At 40.4% G+C, this 23570-nt stretch overlaps 2 protein-coding genes across 2 annotated transcripts; both read right to left on the minus strand.

The window, feature by feature from the left end:
* Nucleotides 1-237: 237 nt before the first annotated feature.
* dynlt2b (dynein light chain Tctex-type 2B) lies at nt 238-4052 on the minus strand. The gene is made up of 5 exons (XM_080721275.1): nt 3918-4052; nt 3242-3375; nt 2911-2980; nt 1209-1272; nt 238-710 (listed from the first exon to the last, which is right to left on the minus strand). The coding sequence occupies exons 1-5, from the start codon at nt 3974-3976 to the stop codon at nt 663-665; spliced, it is 375 nt and encodes a 124-aa protein (XP_080577401.1). The 5' UTR covers nt 3977-4052; the 3' UTR covers nt 238-662.
* Nucleotides 4053-8027: 3975 nt separating this feature from the next.
* Nucleotides 8028-21643, minus strand: alpi.2 (alkaline phosphatase, intestinal, tandem duplicate 2; the record flags this gene model as incomplete). Its single annotated transcript, XM_080729314.1, has 11 exons — nt 8028-8311; nt 8890-8997; nt 10056-10246; nt 10729-10867; nt 13051-13120; nt 13649-13771; nt 14455-14627; nt 15901-16075; nt 16858-16973; nt 19159-19275; nt 21562-21643. 11 exons carry the CDS (start codon nt 21641-21643, stop codon nt 8028-8030), a joined length of 1578 nt encoding a protein of 525 aa, XP_080585440.1.
* Nucleotides 21644-23570: the final 1927 nt, after the last annotated feature.

The following is a 23570-nucleotide window of genomic DNA, read 5'->3' on the forward strand; positions in this document are numbered from 1 at the left end:
GTCAAATCACATTCACCCAAGTGACAAGTACTTATCCAGAAGAACAAATGTGACATTTTCATATGAAAAGAAACATGCTCAAAATATAAAATAAAGAATACAACTGGGTGCTCAATCCAACAAAAATACACACAATCAACATTGAGGACAGCACTGCCAATCATTTTAATTTGCACAGCTGTTTCAGGCAAGGCACCCTTTTGAAGAAGACCATCCTGCCCATTTTTTACTGGATACATTCAAGCATAACAGGATTTTTAATATATTTTACATACTGTAAATACAAATGGTTTAATCAAAATAGTTTTTTTTCATTAGTCACATACAGTATGTGTACAACAGCCTTGTTGCCACAGTCATCTTGTACAAACTAATTTATTTTCATATTAAGTTATTAACCCATTTAGACCTGAGGCCGATTCTAAAGAACGCCTTCCAAAACCTGACAAGCTTTCTGAAAAACTTAAAATATGTATTCAAACAATTACAAAAACATTATGTTATGATATATACTGTATATTGCAACAACTACCCAATAAGGGGTCATCATGGAATGCTTTGAATGAATGTTTAGGATCAAAGGGAAAGCAAAGGTAGCAGCATCATTCACCCTGTAATCTTCATCAGAAAGACAACTCTATCATCTCACCGTCCTTTGTTCCTCAGTAATAATAGCATCCGAAAGCAGCCGCCATGCAGAACAAACTGTCCTGAGGAGGCAAAGCAAAATCTATTAGCGATTCATTAAAGTTACATTTTCCAGTTGGCAAACAGTTCTGCATCATGCAACAATTTGCCACTATAGTCTTGGGCCTGTCTGTCTACTGAAGAGCATTGATTGATTGATTGATTGATCGATCGAATACTTTATTAACAGTTTGCAAAAGGTACAGATGTAATGTTGTGTACAATCATACAATAATGCTAGAAGGGTTGTGTTGAACACAAAAAGCCTTGATTTGGCTGAGGCATATGCTTACATAGGCCTAATAGTGTGTGCATGCTGTACATTTAATATTTATAAGTGGGATCTATGCACAAAGTACCTTAAAAAGCACCAGAAATGTTCTATGAGCATGTGAGAACAGTCATTCTTAATTATTTATTTTGTTATTCTGTTATTATTGCTACAATGTTGAGGACCCGAAACCAGTACACCTTGTGTACTTGTATACGAGACGTAACAAATAGAAATCTTGAATCCTTACGTTCATGAAAGTGTCTTCTGCATAGCTGTCTGTATCTGCATCCCAGAAACACCTTGAAGCCATCCTGGTGAAATAAAGGATGTATATTTTGATTCCAAGATTGTTTCTTTTGAACATCAAATGACATAAAAATATAGCAGCGGTTTAGCTTAGGGGTAGAGAAACCGTCATTAGAGTACGAAGGGTTCCCAGTTCGAATCCAGGCTCCCCCGTCCCCCTGAGTTAAAGGCCCAGTTCACCTCTGGGACAACTAGATCTTATTTTATAATTTTATAACTTATTTTATAACTTATAATGATGATGCATTTTGCATCATATGATCCAGTGATGATGCAAAATGCATCATCATTCATGCTGGAATACAAAAATATCTCAAAACACAGATTGAACACAAAGAATAACTCAGGATTGTGTTGATCTTGTTCCAAACAACAATAAAATAAGATCTGGTTTTCCCAGAGGTGAACTGGGCCTTTAATGTCGAAGAGTCCATGAGCAAGACTCTGAACCCCTAGTTGCTCCCGGTGAGTAGGTTGGTGCCTTGCATGGTTTCCTCCGCCATCGGAGTATGAATGTCTGTGTGAATGGGTGAATGTAATGCACAATCTATGTAAAGCGCCTTGGATAAAAGCGCTATATAAATGCACTATTTACCATTTACTATGATGAGGCATTTCTATCCTGATGGGAGCGATCTCTTCCAGGATGACAATGCTCCAATACACAAGGCACAAAGTGTCACTGGATGCTTTGACGAGTATGAAAATGATGTGAAACATCACAGGATATGGCCTTTTCAGTCACAAAACTGAAATGAAAACCTATGTTAGATGTTGGACCCATAGACATATAAAGGTAGACGCCTCCTCCGACAGGAGGCGTTGGTCAAAGAGGACTGGCAAGCTTCAAGGACGCTTCCTTGGGCGTGACAGAATGGGACGCTTGGTCGGCCAATCAGATGCGGGACTGGCGCTGGACTGGCGGGACTCCCTCTTTCCCACTGCAGGGGGCAGAGTGCCTTCCACGAATCCACAACGTTCCGCACTTCCGCCAGTCCTGTTTGACCAGTCGCGCCAATGAACTGCAGCGGCAGAGGAGGTATCTAGCTTTTTATATCTGTGGTTGGACCAGCGACCAGCGTGTTAAAGGAGTAGTTCACCCCCACAATGACTTTTTTTCTAATGATTACTCCCGACATGGAGACTTGAGTTCAGTAATAGTTTTTTGTATTTGTCGCATTTCCAATGCAAAAATAAATATTGTTGTAAATTTACCCCCATTGATTCCGGATGGCCATCCGGAATCAATGGGGGTACATTTACTATTTCAAATTTTATTCTTAGGAATGCGACAAAAAACTAAAAATATTATTGAACTCAAGTCTCCATGGCCTGAGTAATCAATACAAAAAAAAGTCATTTTGGGGGCGAACTACTCCTTTAAGACAGCACTCTGTCCACCACCATCACTGTCAAAACACCACGTGAGGGAACATCTTTTGTTAGAATGGTGCTCCATCCTGACGGTAAGAGACTTGTAAAATCTATGCCAAACTGTTCTGGTGGCTCATGGTGGCTCTAACACCTTAGACACTTAATAGTTTATTTGTCCCTCTAATTTGTCACCGATCTGTACAGTATGTCACCCATGATCCTTTTTACACAACAAAGTAACACTCGTTTGTAGCAGTCACTTCACTCACTTGACTCCCTGGCCTCTTTGCTCTCCGATGGCCACTTGCACCACAAGCTTGTATCTGTCAAGACCCACACCTGTGATGAGAAGAGGAGAGACAACAATGTGGCGGTTGACAAGATAAAATAACACTCCTGTATGTAAACGTACTGTAACTCTGTGTGTGTGTGTGTGTGTGTGTGTGTGTGTGTGTGTGTGTGTGTGTGTGTGTGTGTGTGTGTGTGTGTGTGTGTGTGTGTGTGTGTGTGAGAGAGAGAGAGAGAAAGAGACAGACAGACAGACAGACAGACAGACAGACAGACAGACAGACAGACAGAGAATGTTGTGGTATGTCTCACTCTTCAGTTTGTTCTTAATGCTGTCAGCCAGGCTCCTGGACAGCCCTGGAACCTCTTCTGGGTCATACTGCAGCCCAGTGAGCTGCTCACGCAGGATCTCACCAATGCACTCCTTCACAATAGCAGGTTTAAACCTATAGGATAGGCAGGGTGAGCAACAGTTGTGACATTAACAGTTGGCGCATACACACGTTTATATTACTGTACTGAGGGCATCGACATTAGTAGGCCTACTGTGTTCTATCCATCTGTCATTCAATGTTATATGAGATACATAAAGGTTTCCTGTGTGAATAAGCCCGAAAAGATTACTAGGATCTCCTTTTAGTTGACCGTGTACAGTGAACTGTACTGTCATGAAACTGTACCTTTTCCGATGCAAACTTCTAATACAGTCTTCAATCAACACACACACACACACACACACACACACACACACACACACACACACACACACACACACACACACACACACACACACACACACACACACACTTTAAAATCCAAACGTTGCTATGTCTGTCAATTATCCTTGACACAGCCTGGGCTAAATCAATATGTTCTGCCTCGGGGATACAACGCCAGTGCATTATCTATACATTGTACTTCATCGTTAGCAAGCTTAGCTAACTAACACAACAGCTCGGCTCTTTCTTGTGTACTTTGAACAGCTTACTTGTTCTGGTAATTAGGTCGTATAAGGTATGTGTTTCCCCCGGTGTCTCCGCCCTCCATGGCTTGCTATTAAAGAAACATTCGAATCCGTCAACACATTTATGAGAAGTCGACCTGCCTTCTCATGAAGTTAGCTGACTGTTAGCTCGTCACTCTGTGCAACTACAGACATGCATTATTTGCTACCATGGCGACGGCGTGTCGTCATTTCTCCTTTTCAAAATAAAATGGCTGTGTGATGTGTTTGTAGGGCCGATGTGTTTCCAAGTCAAAATACAATACGTGTCGTTTCAACTACTTCACTCCAAAGAATGTTGCATGAATCATTGATATCCTTCAGCTGGAATTAAACCAAGTATAAATATAAATGTCCTTTTTGTTTTTCTTTCTTTTAATGTTTCCATTAAACCGGCAAATGAGCCATAGCCTATGAGTTTCTATAGCCTACTGATTTAGAAAGCCTGGTGAGGCGAGGTTACTGATTTATTGGCCAGTTTAGTGGGTCTGAGTGGGTGGGTGCTGCATGTTATTTTCCCTTTATGAACCCCCATTCCATGCCACCAGAAAGATTATAGGACGAAAATTATGAATGAACCCCCATTCCATGCCACCAGAAAATTGCCATTTTTATAAGCTCTTGTTGCCAGACAGATGCGAGTAAAACATGTATTTCTTAAGGTGTATGAATAAAAAAAAAAGAAGAGAGAATTCCACAACATGTTTTGAGTTGTTTTAACCACCACTAGATGGCGTTGAAGAGCGCAGTATGAGTATTACCAATGACGTAATGTTTCTCAAAGCTAAAAGTCCTATGAGTTGTTTTGCTCCTCGCCGGGCGCAGTGGCGTGTGCCTGTAATCCAAGTTACTGGGAGGCTGAGGCTGGCGGATCGTTTGAGCTCAGGGGTTCTGAGCTGCAGTGGACTATGTTGATCGGGTGTCCGCACTAAGTTCGGTATCGATATGGTGCTCCTGGGGGAGCCCGGGACCACCAGGTCGCCTAAGGAGGGGTGAACCGGCCCAGGCCGGCAACGGAGCAGGTCAAAGCCCCCGTGCCGCTCAGTAGAGGGTTCGCGCCTGTGAATAGACACTGCAGTACAGCCTGAGCAATACAGCGAGACCCAGTCTTTTATGACTGTGCTTCTTTTCAATCTTTTTCTTTTCTTTTATCATCCCAAGTTTCCAACTCCTTTTTTCATCCCAACCCAAATTTGACCCAGTCAAATAGAATCATGGGTCAATGTGTTGCCGGTCAACGTTACCTGTAAAGGATCCATTTGGAAGTGGAAAAGGTAATAAGAAGAGTGGAACCCCACTTTTTATGCCCCCTTTTCAACAAAGTTGTTTTCAATTCAATTCAATTTCATAACTTTACAGTCCTTGTTGACATTTATTAGGTTAAGTAATTAAATGTAGGCCTATGTATGGTTGTGCTGATAATAGGCCTAACATAACTGCTGGCTGTATGGTACACACACAGATATCTGTAAATATTTAAGAGGTTGCTGAATGGTGAGAAGTGAGAACCCAACCAATACAGCGTGTTGTCACGACAGGTTGATGATTTTGTGTCCAGAAATATATACTTATTTCAAATGTAAATAATCATAAATATGCTTTGAACAATATGTTCTACACCGCCTCCTATTGGAACAGAAGGGTATAAAAACAGATGTGAGATCTATAAGTTCCCTATCTGCCCAGTAGGTGTAGCTATTTAACAATATATCAATCGAAATGTGGCCTTATGACAGTGTCATGCAGTTGGAAATATTCTTTATTTAAATAATTTAAAACATTTTATTTTCTTCTTCTTCATATAAATAAGCAATAAACTAGGAGTGTAGCACGAAGTCATAGTATGTTGAGAGCCATATGTTAATAACAATGCGGCCACACATATTGGACATAGACAGACATATGGTTCTCTGGCAGTGTAAAAATGTGCAACAATACAAGTGGTAGATAAAAGCATGAACATAAAACATGACTAACAACATTAGCTAAGAGAGGAGATAGAAGCAGAAAGACTCAAGGGAATCCTTATTGACACATTGACATTATAAGCCTATCATATGGTTCTGATCTGTCACAAAGGCAACTTGGCCACCATTATTACACCAGTAAAATACTGAGTTGTGGTTCTCATGACATTCCATGGCCTTGTGGAAATAGTGTAGGCATATTAAGTCCCTAGCAAAGGCACGTTTTTGTGCAGGCTGGCACAAATTCTCCAGCTCTGGACACCCAGTAGTATATGCATTGGAGCGTTCATTAAAAAAAAAATCAAACCTCGGTTCGAAGTGGAGCCGTGAATTTGAGCAGTTCCAGGTCTATGTTTTTGATTGAAGTGATTTGTAATTATAATCAAAATCTACAAAGTATTTACAAAATAAATAACTTTTGAACGGCTCTTTGAAAAGAACGGATCCCAGAGATTCGGCTCACTTCAAAGTGACATAAATCCCATCCAAAAAATCGGCTCACTTCAAAGTGACATAAATCCCATCCAAAAAATCGGCTCACTTCAAAGTGACATAAATCCCATCCAAAAAATCGGCTCACTTCAAAGTGACATAAATCCCATCCAAAGAATTGCGCATGGGCAGATCCTGTTCATTCTCGACTGGACACAGACTCTGGTGAGACAGGACACACATTGCCACTCAGAGGGAGCCCATGTGCTCTGCACACGGCTCCAAAAAAAAAAAAATCGTTGTTAGGCCTATAGCACTTTTTGGCAAGATTAAAGACACTGAAAGTGATATGTTTATTTTTAATATTTTTCATAATAAATGTTAAATAACTATATTGCCATAGCATTTATTGTTATAGTGCGTTTGTTCAGTAACAGGGTCCCCCCTTGTCTCCAGCTCTTTATTAAACATAAAATAAATGGAACTGGAAGTAGGCCTAATTAAAGGAATAAATGATGGTGTGGGGTTCTCTCTCCTGATTGTATTCATTTGCAACCCACCTAAAAATGTATTGTCTTGTTTATTAAAGAGCTGGATGAGAGAGACAGGCAGATCCCTGTTCTGAAGAGACATTCTAAGAAATTCTATAAATAATAATTATTAAGAAGTGAAAACAGCCGCTATACAAGCTCGCAACGCGGCACGAAGCGACGCGTTCTCTGCTTGTAGATCTTATATTGTCACTAGTTTGGGTCCCATGGCAAACATCTAATCTCTCTTTCGGGTCTCGACCTGAAAAGCTTGGGAACCACTGCTCTATAGCAATGATTTCTATTGGAATATATAGAGCTTTAACTTTGGTGTTAACCGACAACCAACAAATATATTGTCTCGGTCAGGTGTTAACCTCATATCATGTCCAAAACTGTGACTTTTCAGGAGTTCTCATCATCCGTTTTTACATCTGGAGACTCCCGTCCAGGACAGGCTTCAGACGCGCCTACTCAGGAGACTCGGATCAGATCTTAACCCGTTTGAATTTTCAGGATTCTTTGCGGCGCGTTCCGAGCTTGTGGATCTACTACTATTGATGCTTTGATGATCAAGAAGTAGGGCATTAATTCACAAAAAAAAGTTAGAATATGGAGATTAGAGGTTTCAGCCTGACAGTTTCAGCCTGACAGCAATGGTGTACTGTATATACTGTACTCTGTACTGTATACTGTATATATATCAGTGGTGTGTTCTATATTGAATTTTTTAACTTTTGGATGGCATAATTATTCCCTCCCTCCCCCACGCATGGCACACACACATGCATGCGTACGCCGTACATACATGCGCACGTGGTCACCGAATGAAGTTTGAATACTAGGAAGTGAGGCAGGTCTACTGTTCAATGTGTGAACTCCTTCGCCAGCTGCCATTATGACCTCAATACAGACAATAGCCACACATCTTCACCTCAGGCTGAAGTCCACATTCTTGCTGCCACAGCCCCTCATCCTGTGTATCAGATACGCTTTCTCAGACGTTTTTTGAATGGCTACGCTTGACAACGAACACACTATGTATATTGCGTATCACGGTAGAACACATCACTGAGATATATATACTGTATATGACTTATAGCACTGTTAACTCATTTCAGAAGTTCACAAGGAATCACAGAGTCTCTGTAGCAGCATCTCTGCCCTCAGAGGGAGCGCAAGGACAAGAGAGCAGACAGAAGGCCCACCAGGAGCAGCAGGTGACTGGGGTGGATGGAGTCAGCGTTGTCGGGAGTGGAAGGGTCCAGCGAGCAGTTCTCATAGGGCTCCAGACAGGCTGCGTAGGCCATGGCGTGGGCAATGTAGTTCTGCTCCTGGACGCCGTGGAAGAGGTGGGCCATGGGGCCCTTAGCGAAGATGGCAACGTCCTCCGAACCGTGGGTCTCTGAGGCAAGCGGGACAGCTGAGTGTTGACGGTAGTCGTCTCCGGCTGGACGCGGAAAAGGGAGGGCGGCGAGAAGAGAAAAGTAAGTTTAGTCTATTCGTTGCAGAGACAGTGGGGGGAACACATTGTTTGAAGTATGGCATCCAGTGAGTCATATTCTAGTAGCCTAGCCACTCAAAGGCCCCAAATGGCAGACACCCACAAAGATTCCATGAATTTAAACATATGTCCAAAACCATAACTTTTCAGGAAATGGAACAGAAACAATGTGTTGTGCGATGCATTGTGAGCTTGTAGATCTTCTTTTTTCACTACCTTTGCTTGACACTCTTGTATGATAAAGTGGGGCATTAACTGACAAAAGAATAAATAAATACATACATGAAAAAGTTGAAATACAGAGATACTAGGTTTCTTCCTGTCAGCGACAACATAATGTATTGTTTAATACCAGTAGCTATTGTCGTTCTGGAATATAAATTGTCATAATTTATGACATCATGTTGTCTATATTCCAAGTGTGCAAATGTCTAGTTTCAGCAGAAGATGGTGGTATTTTACTATTCTATTTTATTTTCATCCTCTATAATGTTCTACTACCATATGAAACTGAGGACACTTACATGAAATGCTTTCATTCACATCTGGTCGGGGTGCCTCGTACCCAGGTCCGTTTCCATAGAGGGCGTTGTTGAAATGTTTGTCATCATCGGCCAAAGATCGAGACACACCTTGAAAACAGGAGACCTTATTAAGATCAGTGGTTGGTTCAATGCTGGAGGACTCACTTACATTGACAACACCCCAGTTTTATTGTACCGCTAATATTATCACTATTATCCTACAGATAACACTCAGCCACACACATATGTCATGATTCAGTCAGACACATTTGAATCTTGCATTGTTACTAGCTCCTTTCGGAACCTCTCCCTCCGCTATACAGCTCCAAGATGAGGTTCCTGCTCATAACGAGTCCATATGAGCTTTTCCGGGGATAGTTCGCGGGGAGTGGTCCATCTCATAGCGGCAGTCACTTGGCTCGAAGATTATATATGAGCTTATGAGCTTTTCCGGGAATAGTTCGCCATGTTTTTTGACCATTCTTACCTTCACTAAACATCGTATGCAAAAAGTAAAGGTCCTATACCCATCTCTCACATATTCTTTTAATGGCGGGGGTAATCCAAGCGATGTGTTGAAACAATACTTTTTAAATCGATCGTTTTGTCAACCAGTTCCATGTTTTTGTCAGCCTGTGGCCATTTCTCGCCCCGACCGCTTGGAGGCTGCAACGCAGATTAATGGAGAGTCACGTGTGCTTCCGTAACATTTCACTGGGAAAAACATGGAACTGGTTGACAAAAAGTATTGCTTCAACATATCTCTTGGATTACCCCCGTAAATGTGGTTCAACACAGGCCTCCACACAGTGTTAGATCTGACTTTTTGGTTGAAAGGGGCATTGTTAAACACTTAAGCCTATAGTTGGTGTTGGCTAGACCACACTCGCGCGATTCACTCTTGCATCGCACTCTAGCATCGCATTGCATTATAGCAAATGACAAAAATAGCTGATCTACAAGCGCACACCATGTTGTGAGGTGATGTGTTGTAAGCTTGTAGATAGTTTTATTATTTGCCCAAAATAGGAATGCCAGATCCAATGCAGTAAATTATATTATCGTCACATAAATAACAGTCTACATTTCACAAAAGAACACGCATATTTAATTCAGTCTGTCTGACCAGAAGCAGCCAACCTTGTGTATTTGAATGTGTATTTTACCTAAAACGGGGTTTCCCCTGTAAGAGTATCCTCCGAAGGCAAACACGTGGGAGTGGTCAGCAGTAACCACAGACAGGGTGTCCATCTCATTGGTCAGCTCGCCTGCCCGTTCTATTGCCCGGTCGAACTCTATCGCCTCGGTGAGTGCCCTCTTGGCTCTCGATTCATGGTGACCATGGTCAATTCTCCCCCTTGAAATTCAAACAGCAACCATTTAAAATCAGTAACAGTTTTTCCCCTCGAAAGATTTAAAAACACTTCGATTCATCACCTAGTCTTAAACTGACAAAATTAGTGACTTTATTGTATATATCCCAAGCCCCCCTTCTTAAAAGGAATGCAAAGAACGGTCGCCCCAAAACACGCAAAAACTATGCCTAAACCTCCAACGGTGCCCATGGTGGACTATGCATGGCAGGGGCGTCCTCTTCCCTGAGCCAGGCCTAAACCTGACCGCATACGAAATACAAGAACCGATGGTGGAGAGCGGCCCGCAAAATAGATTTGGGCTAGTGTGTTTTGGGGGGCGAACTTTCCGGTTACCCTTAAAAGTGCTGTGCTTTTGGAAAATGCAATAATTCGTGTTTCTAAATTAATATCACATTGTGAATGAAATTTCCCAAATCGTTAAAGAAATAGTTGATGATGTGGTGACACAGGAAAATATAGACACTCATCTTCCACAAAGAGGAAGTATCCGTTAGGGTTCTTGCTGAGGATCTGGATGGCTTTCTCTGTCATCTCAGTGAGGGAGGGGTCCATGCTAGGGTCACGGTCCAGCTCATAGCGGCAGTCACTAGGCTCGAAGAGACCTGCATGGACACACAGAGAGAGATAGGAAGCAATTTACATGAGGAACACTTCTTTTTTTCCTGTTCCATGGTGGATACATACAGCCAAACAGCTGCAGTGGGAGAAAGAGAGGATGAGAGGATTAATGGACATTCTTCTTGTGGTCTCTGTGCAACTTAATTGGTACAGCATGGCATGAACCTTGCCAGGGTTGGAAGTTCCATTTCCTTTGTAGACTAATGGGTAGAGTATGGCACCGACACCACCATGGTTAGAAGTTAACCACTTTCGACCTGGCATCCCTATTTCGGGACATTGTACAATTATGTACGTCTTTCATTTGTCTATCACTGTCTCACATGTGCACGCATGGATTAAAGTTCTCAGTCATTTGGATTCCGTGTAGAAGCCAGCCTGTCTTCTACGGAAGCATGTTGTGCAGCATCTGTGGCGCATTGAGACAGGCTATTTTCAGTCATTATTTTAAGATTAGAGCATTTGAAAAAACTTCACCTGGGTGGCAGTATGTAGAACAGCACGAACAATTACTAAAACATCATCATTTGATTTAACATATTGTTGTGACCGTAGGTCGCATTTAGTATGAAAGATCATGCAGATCATGTCCGTCCGTCCGTCCGTCCGTCCGTCCGTCCGTCTGCGCGTGCGTGCGTGTACGTGAGTCACGCCTCGTGTCACGCTCCATATATGGCCAAGGCATCTCCATATATGGAGCTGGCCAATACCTCTACTGACCTCACAGACGCCTCATGTCATGCTCCATATATCGCTGAGACATGGAGCTGGCCAATCTACATCTGACCTCACAGACTCCAGATATGGATATAGCCGACCTGTTCTGACATCACAATGATGACTCGACCAGCCAGATTCATTAATTGCGACCGAAGGTCGCATATACTCTGAAGAATCATGTCGCTTGAGTGTCCGAAGCCTCGTGACCGTCCTTCCGAAGCCTCTGTGATGTCAGTGTGATGTCAGCGAGTTGTGACATCACTTCCTGTACAGGGCAGCTACACGAAATGTGGATAACACTATATATGGAGATAGTCCAGTCCATCATGTCATATGGGACTACCGTCATAGAAAGTAGCCATTGTTAGGCCGGAGTCAATGGCTGTCTGTCTGACTGCCAAGTCTGCCATTGACTTGCAGCGCATGAACGCCGCACTGGAGCGTGAAAACCAACAGGCCTGATGGAAAATGATACATGGCCGCAGGCTTTGTGACGTCCCACATCTTATGTGCTGGGCATACTACTAACCGACGCCAAGGACCTCCAGAGGCCATACAAAGAGTATCTAACCCGAGGCCCCTTACTAAGTAGCATACATTTACAACATACCTTCTCCAAAAACATCAATATTGAACTCCATATGTATATGGATACATACATGTATTTTTATTAATAAAGGATAAAATAAAATAAAAATGCCATAGATGGGCATTCCCAAAAGCAAAATCCCTTTATGCCCATATATGGGGATTTCTGATGTCATCAATCTCTGGCCCTAACTAGCTCAAAAGCCTGCTTTACTCTGATTTACACCCTACCTTTCCAGATGATGACCTATTGGGTACACACTTATGTCCAAATATAGAAATCCCAAGGCATCAAACCTAAGCTTGGCTTTACTAATTAACATATGTTTCATGCCCATATATGGAGATCCCTGTCCCAATGTTATCAATATTAAGGACATATCTGGAAATGCCCATATTTGGTAATGTCCACATATGGGCATGTTTTGACATAACATAGTCAGGGAACTCCATGTATGGGCATAACATTGATTCTGTGAGTGTGCCATGATTCTGTGAGTGTGCTGAGCTCCTAGGGTTGATACCCTCACAAAAACATGTACAAACTCCCCCCAGAATGACAACAACTAGAATCGTCAGAGAAACGCTGTGGTTGGCCAGATTGTCAAGAATTGGCGCGACCTCGCCCTTTAGGGCGAGGTTGCATGTCACCCTGAGGTCACATTCCACCCTTGGGTGTCTTACTAGTAGTTTAACTCTTCTTTAACTGCTTCTTAACTGTGCTGTATTAAGAAGCTCTGATGTTTGAGCGCAATCTCGCCCTTTAGGGCGAGGTCGCTTCTCTCCCTACCTCTGAGATTATATTAATTACTTGGCAAATAACAACCGATTCCTATAAATATCACTGCACATTTCTTACCCATGAGGAAGTCAGTGTTCTCAGGATTGACAGCATCAAACTCAGTGATGTTCCACACATATTTGGCATTCTGTAAGACAGACAACGATATAATGATGATTAAGGATTCAGCTCATCCTATAGCAAAAAATTTGCCAATCTACAATGGGGTGAAAAGAGCAATATGTGTGTTATTTGTTATTAAGAATGAGAACATAGATTTTGTGTCCATCCACATTCACCGTAGATAGCATAGAGTAAGCTATGTCTTCATAATATATATTTTTTTGACCGGTGCTAACCACTCCTACATCTGGCTTTGTGTATATGTCCCTATGTCCGTCCATACTGTATGTCCCGCAAGCTTGGCCAATGCCAAGCTTCGCGGGACATTTTGGCATGTACTGTATGTACACCAATCACGAGCGGTCCCTATTGAGTGAAAGATGAACTATTTCTAAAATAAATAAAATATTTTAGGTGTTAATTTTCTAAACTCTAATTTTTGTTATAGAGGGCAATTATAATGTATTAAGGCATATAATGCTTATGATACATTAGAAGGCTGGGCTTGTACTCTGAAGATATTGTACAAATAATTGAATATAAAATGAAATACCTTTTTGTTTTTCAGCCACAGTGCGACGAGGTCGAGTCCGTCGAGGCGGTCACCGTATGCTCTGTACTCTGGGTCTGGGACGGTGCTGTTGAACATGTACTTACGACCTCCACCAAGAATGACCTGAACACAGACACATGGCTCTTAAAGGGATATTTCACTTTCAAACATGTTTGGTGCCATTTTAACGTCTACTGCTCCTGCTTTTGTGAGCATTTAACTGATATTGGCCTTCTAATGCCGTTATCTTTTTTTCAATTCGAAAATTATTTTCTTCTAATATGAAATAAAAACATTTAATTAAATTAATGAAAAAATGTATTGTAAAAAATACAGCCCCCTCACATATTAGGATAATATTATTCACCAGAACCAAGGACGGGTGTTTTCGATCTGTTATGGTTAAAATGTAGTTTGAAGTTATGGGTTGGTATAGGAAGGGGGCGTGTAGTACAGAGAACATTTCACACATGTATAGTGATTATGTGTGTGGATTCATTGCCGTATACAGTATAGCATACTGTACAACAATGTTGATATAACTGATGATAACTACAATAGACTGTAGTCGTGTAGTGTCTGCTTAGTGTTGTGCTCTCATAAATAGAAGTTCTACAATTTCTCTACACTGTTTCCTAGCCATTTAATTGATTGATTGATTGATTGATTGATTGATTTCTTTCTTTCTTTCTTTCTTTCTTTCTTTCTTTCTTTCTTTCTTTCTTTCTTTCTTTCTTTCTTAAAAGCCTATTATTGATAATGTTGTCTTTACAGGACTGTGCCTCCTCCAGGCTTTTTGACCTTACATCGATCTCCGTGTTGTGGACCATCTGGTATGCAATGTCTCGGCAGCCATGTTGGACGGCCTCGGCGGTGAGCTCAGCGTCAGAGTACCAGCCACGGTCGGCGCTGTGGGCGTAGGAGGCAGCGGGCGATGCATGCTGCACGCGAGCAGTGGAAATGATGCCAACGGATTTCCCTAAAACATGCAGAGAGAGGAGGATAGCAGGGTTTGACCACACATTTTGATTTGAGTCATAGTGCTCTATTTTTGTCCATGCCTCCATTATCCCTAAAGTCTTTGCAGTTTTTTTTTTTACTATTTTGAAAAACCATTTAAAGATACTTCAAATAGCCGATCTACATCGACATGTTGTGAGTTTGGAGATCAGCTATTTGAAATATTTAAAAATGTTTTTCAAAATAGTAAAACATGGCAAAAGACTTTAGGGATAAGGAGTAAGGCAATAGATGAAAATAGAGCCCATAGTTTTTGAATAACATTTAATTTAGTTTTAGTCATCTGGAATGTTTTACATTTATTCTAGTCTATGAGCGCCCGACAGCTGACATGACACCAAACATAAAATTACTTGTCTTTTAGTTCTACTAGATCTCTTCTCCACTAGTCTCTCCCTAACATTTTTGTCTAGTTTTTATTTGTTGACAAAATTGTCAGTATATTTAGTCTTAGTTTTAGTCATCATAGCTTAGTTTTGATTGGTAGTCGATAAACATTTTCGTCATAGTCTAAGTCGATGAAATTAAAACTGCAATGGACCATCCAAGGAAACATATTTTGTGGATGTATTGTGAACATCTTTTGGTAATGTATATGCACTGAAATTGCTGAAATGCTCACTGTCCTATAGTCGTGCCAATATGTTTTGTTCTCCAAATGTTCCAAGAGATACAGTATGACTTAGAAGAACCACTTGCGTAGGAGTTGGACCCGTTGCACTGTCAAAGCAGCCCACATGCTTTTAATTTCCTCTAATCTATTATATTTATGATAAAAGCTTATGAGCCCACCCACAAGTTTGGTTGGCAAAGCTTGTCCTCAATACGGAAAATATTGTAACTCACAAAGAATCCATGACTGTTTGGAAAAGAATAAGAAAAAGAAAAAGAAAAAACTCTACCCTGCTCATTTCCAAACAGCAGTAAGTTGTGCTTATTTTCCTTGCAAATTTCAATGTACAGTAGCCTACAAGAAAAATACATTCAAGGAAAATAAAACTGATTGAGATATAGATGAAATGAACTTGCTTCAATCCGTGGAAAAATACCGTAATTAGCAAATGTACTGTATATGAAAGGAAAATTACAGCATTCTATAGATTGCTAGGTAAGAACATTGAATAATGTAATGTGCTTGAACCTGTACATTACCTGCACGAACAAACTGGAACATGACAGACCAGAATGAGGCCTTGTTAAGCGGTGTGGTTGCTACAGTAGAGGTTAATTACCTGCCATCTTGGCACGATGGAGGATGGATTTGACCTCGTTTCCATAGGTGAGACTGCAGTTTTCCCGCGGTGTGGCGGCAGTCACTCCCAGAGTGCCATAGTTAGCCTTCACACCGCATAAGTATGCCGTGGCTGTGCCGGCGCTGTCTGGCATCTGCTGGTCTACGTTGTACGTCTAAGACGGGGGGGACGGGAAGGGGGACGGGTTAACAGTGCAGGTAGTAGGGGGTAGGGGGCATAGCAGACAAATCTACTACCAATGTGTTCAAGTAGTTAAACCGTTTTTGAGTGGAGTCTAGATCTTTTGTGGGTTTTGGTGTTCATTCCACATTATGGTATAGAGCAGTGGTTCTCAATCTTTTCAGGCCGTGACCCCCAAAAATAATCATTTGAACTGATTGGAATTGTAGGCATTACATTTAGTTTCGCTTTCAAAGATAAATATTGTGAAAATGGCAAATATACAAGCTCACAACACCTCGCAGAGCAAGGCATTGTGAGCCTGTAGATCGTCTATTTTCAAAATCTTTGCCTCCTTACATCATTTGACAATTTGGCCAATGTTTGATCAGATTTGATGGTATAATTTGTTGATTACTTCACTGTGTCCCTACATAATTAGCAAAAAATCATGTAGGGACTGGGGTCCAGACCCTCAGGTTGGGAATCACCGGATTAGAGTTTAGTACTTTTTGGGTATGACACAACCATGACACACAATCTGTGACACTACATAGAATGGTATTGCGGCTACTTGCACAGTCCACATTCAATCAAAGTTACGCTAGATCGTCAGCTAAATGTCTAAATACAAACAACACTATTTCTTATTCAACCAATCAAGGTGTCTAATAATAATCATCTCAGTTTCAACCCGGCTGATTTTGACTCATTAACACGTTTGTCATTAACAGGCAGGGGTCATGTGGGCGTGGTGAGGTCAGATAGTGGGCGGACCTTGGACAATGCCACGTACGGGAAGGTGTCCATGGTCAGATTGGACTCCTCGCCGCTCATCCCCGCCAGTTGACCTTTGAGGATCCTGGCAGCCGTCACTGTGGTCACGCCCATGCCTGGAAACAGGTGAGGACACAGGACACGTTAGATCACTGTGTCTCAGTGTCTGGTTCCTGGTTCCTAACCCTCACACTTTTTTTTACAGTGTAGAGTGGGGTTCTTCTAGTATAGTTTAATTCACCTTTATTTTTTATTATTATCTTTTTTTTTTTAAGATTTGTTTTTGGGCTTTTTATGCCTTTATTTTATAGGACAGTAGGCTGACAGGAAATGGGGAGAGAGATGGGGAATGACATGTGGCAAAGGTCATCCGGATCGGGAATCGAACCAGCGACGCCAGCAGGCATCATAGCCTAGTATGTGGTATGCGCCTTGACCACCAGGCCAGCGCCCCTAATTCACCTTTATTAATTACAACTATATATACTGTATATTAGAGGAAGAAATATATTCGACAATTTGGCCAATGTATATTACAAATGTGCAGATACCCTCTATATACACTTAAACTTTATGTTGGTTTGTTTTTTGTTGGGTGAGAAAACAGTGTTTCACATTTAGTTAATCATCTGGGGACCCTCCAAAATAATGTGAGGACCCCCCTGTGGGACCAGACCCACAGGTTGAGAACCACTGCATTAGACCCCGGCCCCACATTTGATGTTTTTTATTTTAATCATAATTTTTACCTCTAGGACCCGAAATAACTATAAGTTACAGACCTGTTAGGGTCCATTTGGACCGTGTGGTGGTCCAGGCACCAGAAGTTGAGAAGCGGTGTGGTTTAGATAAGATCAGCATAAAGAAAGAGAATCATTGTTGTGCCCTGTGACCTGTGCACACGTGAGCACAAGTCCTACTCTGTCGGGCAGGAGTTGATAACAGACAGGCGTTGATGTCCATGTGAGCAGTGGTGGAAAGTATACTCAAATGTTTTACTTAAGTATAAAGTATCAATACTGCGATGTAGAAATACTATGTTGCAGGTAAAAGTATGGTATTCAAAACGTACTTGAGTAAATAAAGTACAAAAGTATTGGTATAATAATGTACTTAGAGTACCAAAAGTAGAAAGTACTCATTGCGCACAATGTCCCATTACACAAGATCAAAATGAATACCTACACACCTTGTGAAAATAGCAGATCCACAAGCTCACAATTTGTCAGCTTGTAGATCGGCTATTGTCAAATGCCAAAATGTATATAGGTTTGAAGCGGTTAATGCATGTTTTGTAATAATAATTCCAAATAACTAGTAACTAAAGTATTCAAATAAATGTAGAGGAGTAAAAGTAAAAATATTTGGATCCGAGGTGTAGTGGAGTAGAAGTAAAAGTATTGGAAATGGGAAATACTCGAGTACAAGTACAAACAAAGTACAAATACCTAAAAAATTGTACTTAAGTACAGCACAAGTTACTTTACAGTTTACACCACTGCATAACTTATGTATTTTTAGTTTATGTTAAAAAAATATGCCTTCTATAGGTGTGGAATTCCACTCAGACAAATGAGTACCTATTTACATATACAGTACATAAGCTATAGCATGTCAAAAGATAGCCATACAGCGGTATAGCATTAACTCTAACAGAGTTACCGGTATACTGTAGTTGGGGTTCTGGCATAGCTTTACCCACGAGCAAGGTGCATGAAAAACATAGAGGGAAAAACTGGGGGTAAAGAAAATCAGTGTGCAGTAGCCTAGGCCTACAGTAGATGAACAATCTTATATTCTAAAAAAAAAAGTATGCCTTTTCAACTTGTGGCCTTTCACCAGGACAAACCTGATGCCCCATTGATGTAGAAGTTTAAAGGCATTGAGGGCAGATGGCAGAATATAATGTGGGGCAAAGATATACTGTAAGTGGAGCAATCAAAAGTTGGTCAATCCCACATTATCAACTCTGATCGGCTCTTATCAGTGCATTATTTTCTTTGGAGCTTCCCTGTGTGTTATATGACAGCTGTCCATAGGTTATGGAGTTTCACCTATCTCCACTATATTTCCTCTCAGTGTGTCATTCACTGCATTGGTTCTCAATGTGTTATTTTTCGGATATTCAAGAATAGGGGATCTACAAGAGTTTTTGAAGGGTTTTGAAAAATGTTTACAAATCTTCTCTCATATGGGGCTAGGGTTGAAGAGGTTAAACTGAAGCAATATACCGAGCTCAATACCGTAAGCAACTACACTTTAGAACCCCCCCCCCCCCCAAAAAAAAAAAAACAGACTCACCATCACCCAGGAAGAGGATGAGGTTCTTGGCTTTGTTGATGTTCTGCTTCCTGTTCAGGGCGTTCCTCACGGCCTCCCTGGCGTTGTTGTTCCAGTAGCTCGCTTTGAGCTCTTCAACTGTGCATGGGGAAAAGTTAGACATAGCATTTTGGTGTTGCAAAATACTTTCATCCAAAATACTTTAAAGGTAAGTGATATTTTTTTGGTTAAAACAACCAAAGGTTTTTTGTTAAAAGGTAAAAGCACTCTCATTCTCATAGTAATCATTGCTATAGAGTGTTTGTTCAGTCACAGGGTCTCTTGTCTCTTCAGCTATTTAATAAAAAGAAAATACATTCCAGGTAGGTTACAAACTTTCAGGAGAGAGTACCCATTTTCAGCTTGTGTTCCAGTGTTCCAGTTCCAATTTTGACTGCTGCTTTCTTTGTGCCATCACTTCCAATTTCACTTAATCTGTATCCTGTCTGAGTTCTAGTTATCTCGACCTGAAAATGCATTTTCTGTTTAAAAAAGAGCTGGAGAGACATGGAGACTTCTGCTACTGAACAAACAGAACAAACAGTCTATAGCAATGCGTATCAGCATAATAAGATATTTAACCAAAGAAAATCCCTTAGCCTACTATACCCTACCCTATCTACCCTAATGTTAACACCATTAAACCTGGTGTCTATATTTTGAGGACGTCATTATAGGCAAATCAAGATTTTTCATTACATTTCTTTTAAAGTACTGATACAGATAAAGCTCACAATATAATGTCTCGTGAGGTGAGCTTATATCGGCTATTTCTTTATGAGTTAAAAGTATAACAGAGGACGTAAGTGGTTAATAATAATGAACTATTTAGAACATGCCCATTTTTAAAACAATAGAAGCGTAAAACGTCATCATCACTGATGATAAAACAGTGTTTTTCAGGTCATGACGTATGCAACATTCTGTTGAATCAATCAGAGTCATTTTGGAATGTGTGACAGCACGGTTCTTCTGCGCACCCTGCATTCCAATCATGCTAGATGCATTCACCTCACCTCACCTGTCAGGTTAAGGGTCTCTTTAGCCACCCTTCTGGGTTTCTTTTTAATAATAGTGTAAAAGAAAACCAGTACATCGGGAGATAAGCGACTGTCAGGTCACATATACAAACTTTAGAAGGCAATGGTAGCCAATCAGGAGGGAATATGGGAAATGGGATAGATCCATGTTGATGACATGACTTTGGAGATACTGTGTATCGCTTTGCGTGATTTTAGGGCAAAATCTGTAGGAGCAGTGTCCAAAAATGTGTTGTTCCAAAATCAGCCAGATAGTGGCGCTAGATGGCACAGATGCATTTTTATTACATCACTGTAGAGATACTGTGTACATTTTAGGGCAGAATCTGTAGGAGCAGTGTCCAAAAATGTGTTTTAAAAAATGGCCAGATGCTGGCGCTAGATGGGACAGATGCATTTTGATGACATGGCTGTAGAGATACTGTGTACCTCTTTGCAGGATTTTAGGGCCAAATCTGTTGGAGCAGTGTCCAAAAATGTGGTTTGCAAGAATCGGCCTCATGGTGGCGCTAGAAGAGGGCCATGTGAGAAATGGAGGTTGTGGTTTGGCAGCCAAGGAGTGTGTGTGCAAAATTTGGCATGGATCGGGGCAACGGTGGCGGAGATATGAGTAGGGCAAAAGTGTGACAGACAGACTGACAGACAGACAGCCGGTGGAGGTTTTGATAGTAACTGCGACCTGACGGTCCCGAAACAGTGTTTTTCAGGTCATGATGTATGCAACATTCTGTTGAATCAATCAGAGTCATTTTGGAATGTGTGACAGCACGGTTCTTCTGCACACCCTGCATTCCAATCATGCTAGATGCATGTTTACCTTGTCTCACCTGTCAGGTTAAGGGTCTCCTTAGTCCTTAGCCACCCTTCTGGGTTATAATAGTGTAAAAGAAAATCATTCGGTAACAGTTGAGCTTCAACATGAACAAAACATTCAATAAATCAATTATTTTGTTTACCATAAGGCTGTGGCAACAGGATTATCTTTTTTTGTTGTTATTATTTTTTTCAATCAAGTCAAAACTCTTGAAGTGACATTTGTGCCTGGTATTTAACTACTTCTTCAGTAGACACATGCAGGCAAGATAAAGAGAACAGAAATATTTACAGTATTATACCACTGCTGTCTGCCTTTTTACTTACTACTAGGTTTGTTTGCCAGGACAGAGGACATGTTTCATATTTATGCACTGATGGCCTATTCTTTAAAATACTATAATGGGGCTTCAACAAGTGCCACTCCACTGATGAACTGTCACAGCTTATTAAAATTTAACAAAACTAATACAACGGTACAGAAGGGGTTTTCCATATTCAAAGAATGAATGAATATCCAACAGACACTTACCATTTTGAATGTAGGAGAGAGTCAATTCAAGCGAGAGGATTAGCAGTATTCCTGTTATGATGCGGTGGTGTGGCTGAGCCATGGTGAATGATATGATGTTACAGGAATATGTAATGAAAGTTATAGCCGGAGTTAAGCTGTAAGTCCTGGAGCAAAGGGCATGTGGACAAGAGTCTCGTTATATAGTACATGGATATATGATACATGCGCACACACGCACGTGTGCACACATGCACGCACGCACACGCGCACACACACACACACACGCACATGCGCACACGCACACACACACACACACACACACACACACACACACACACTGCACCTTGGTAGAAGGTAGAGGAAGAGGAGAATTCTGACTAAGTTGAGTAATCCTACTCAATTTACTAAAGTCTTAATTCCTCTTTCCGTATGGTTTTAGTTCATGATTCATCATCATTATCATCCAACACAGTAGCTGTAACCCACTGCATATGAACTGGTTCATGGTTAACCTAATGTTAATGTGTATTCTACAGATTGTTTCACCATACCACACTGTGATAACAATACAGGTGTTAACCATTTAGACCCCAGTAACCGTATTCAGGTTATTTCGTCAACACTTCACACACTATTCATACTTATTTTCATATTTCTCTCCTATTTACACATTTTTATTGTATGATTTTCGAATATAAAATTCATAAAATTCACTTTTGATTTTTGTAATGCAGTGTGTAGTAACCTTATCATATATTTTGTTATAGAGCCTATAATAGGGGCTGATGATTATGATCTACTACCAGGAACAACTCTACAAGACATGGTTGAATGGGTATTTGAAAATCTTGAACAAAATATGCACAACCATCAGTGGCTTTTTCAAAGAGCAATCCTTTGTCCAACAAATACAGAAGTAGATACAGTCAATCAATATATTGCCCTCAGATTCCCCGGTATCGAACACAAACTTCACAGTGTAGATAGCATTGAAATACATGAGAGCCATAAATACTCTGTAGAATATCTCCATACATTATGTCCATCAGGCATGCCACCACATTCCCTAACACTGAAAATAGGAATGATTATAATGCTACTAAGGAACTTTGATACAATACGTGGCCATTGTAATGGTTCACGTTACATCCTAAAGAAAATCCAACCTCACGTTCTTCTTGCACAGTTAGTATCTGGAGTTCATGCTGGAGCTGAACTATTGATACCCAGAATACGAATCTCACCTTCAGAAAACATATTTCCTTTTAATCTCACACGTAAGCAATTTCCTATACGCCCTTGCTTTGCTATGACTGTAAATAAATCACAAGGTCAAACACTAACACATGTAGGTGTGTACTCTGTAAAATACTTCTTTTCACATGGACAACTTTACGTTGCAGCAAGCAGAGTTGGTAACCCTGAGCAATTACGAATACTGATGCTCAATGATGTAGACAAGACTAAACGCAAGGAAATGATTAATGTTGTTTATAAAGAAATTTTAACATAGAAACAGAGAAACTGATTCAACTATGTTTTACTTATATATTTTTTTTCAGCACAAATAAAAACATTGTTTTGTTAATACATTTTTGTTAATACATTTTTTTAAGCACAAATAAATACATTTTTTTGTTAACCAGATTTAATTTAAGATTATTTTTATTAATTATTATTATTTATTATTTTTATTGATTATCTTTATTGATTATTTATTAATTATTGTATTAATCATTTACAACAACAAATACAAACCTTTTTTTAATCAGAGTTTATTGTATATATTTTTATATGGATAACGGGTAAGGACCTAGTATATATATATATAATATATATATATATATATATATATATATATATATAAACATCTGGATATGAATGGCTTTCATGAAGAAATACATAAAGTGTAAAAGTAAAAACAAAAGAGGAAGGGAAATATTTGTGACTGTCTTAATCTTTAAACTGAAGAGACTTCTATAATGAGTACATAATTTGTGTGTTTTATTGGAAGCAGTTAGGTTAAG

Source organism: Nannobrachium achirus, assembly GCF_963921795.1.
Source record: "Nannobrachium achirus genome assembly, chromosome: 1".
Classification (NCBI taxonomy): Eukaryota; Metazoa; Chordata; class Actinopteri; order Myctophiformes; family Myctophidae; genus Nannobrachium; species Nannobrachium achirus.

Coding starts and splice junctions, on each gene's coding strand:
- dynlt2b (XM_080721275.1), bottom strand. CDS start 3,976: ATGGAGGGCGGAGACACCGGGGGAAACACATACCTTATACGACCTAAT. Junction 2,981..3,241: donor CATTAAGAACAAACTGAAGA/GTGAGACATACC, acceptor TTCTCATCACAG/GTGTGGGTCTTGACAGATAC. Junction 711..1,208: donor CAGAAGACACTTTCATGAAC/GTAAGGATTCAA, acceptor TTGCCTCCTCAG/GACAGTTTGTTCTGCATGGC.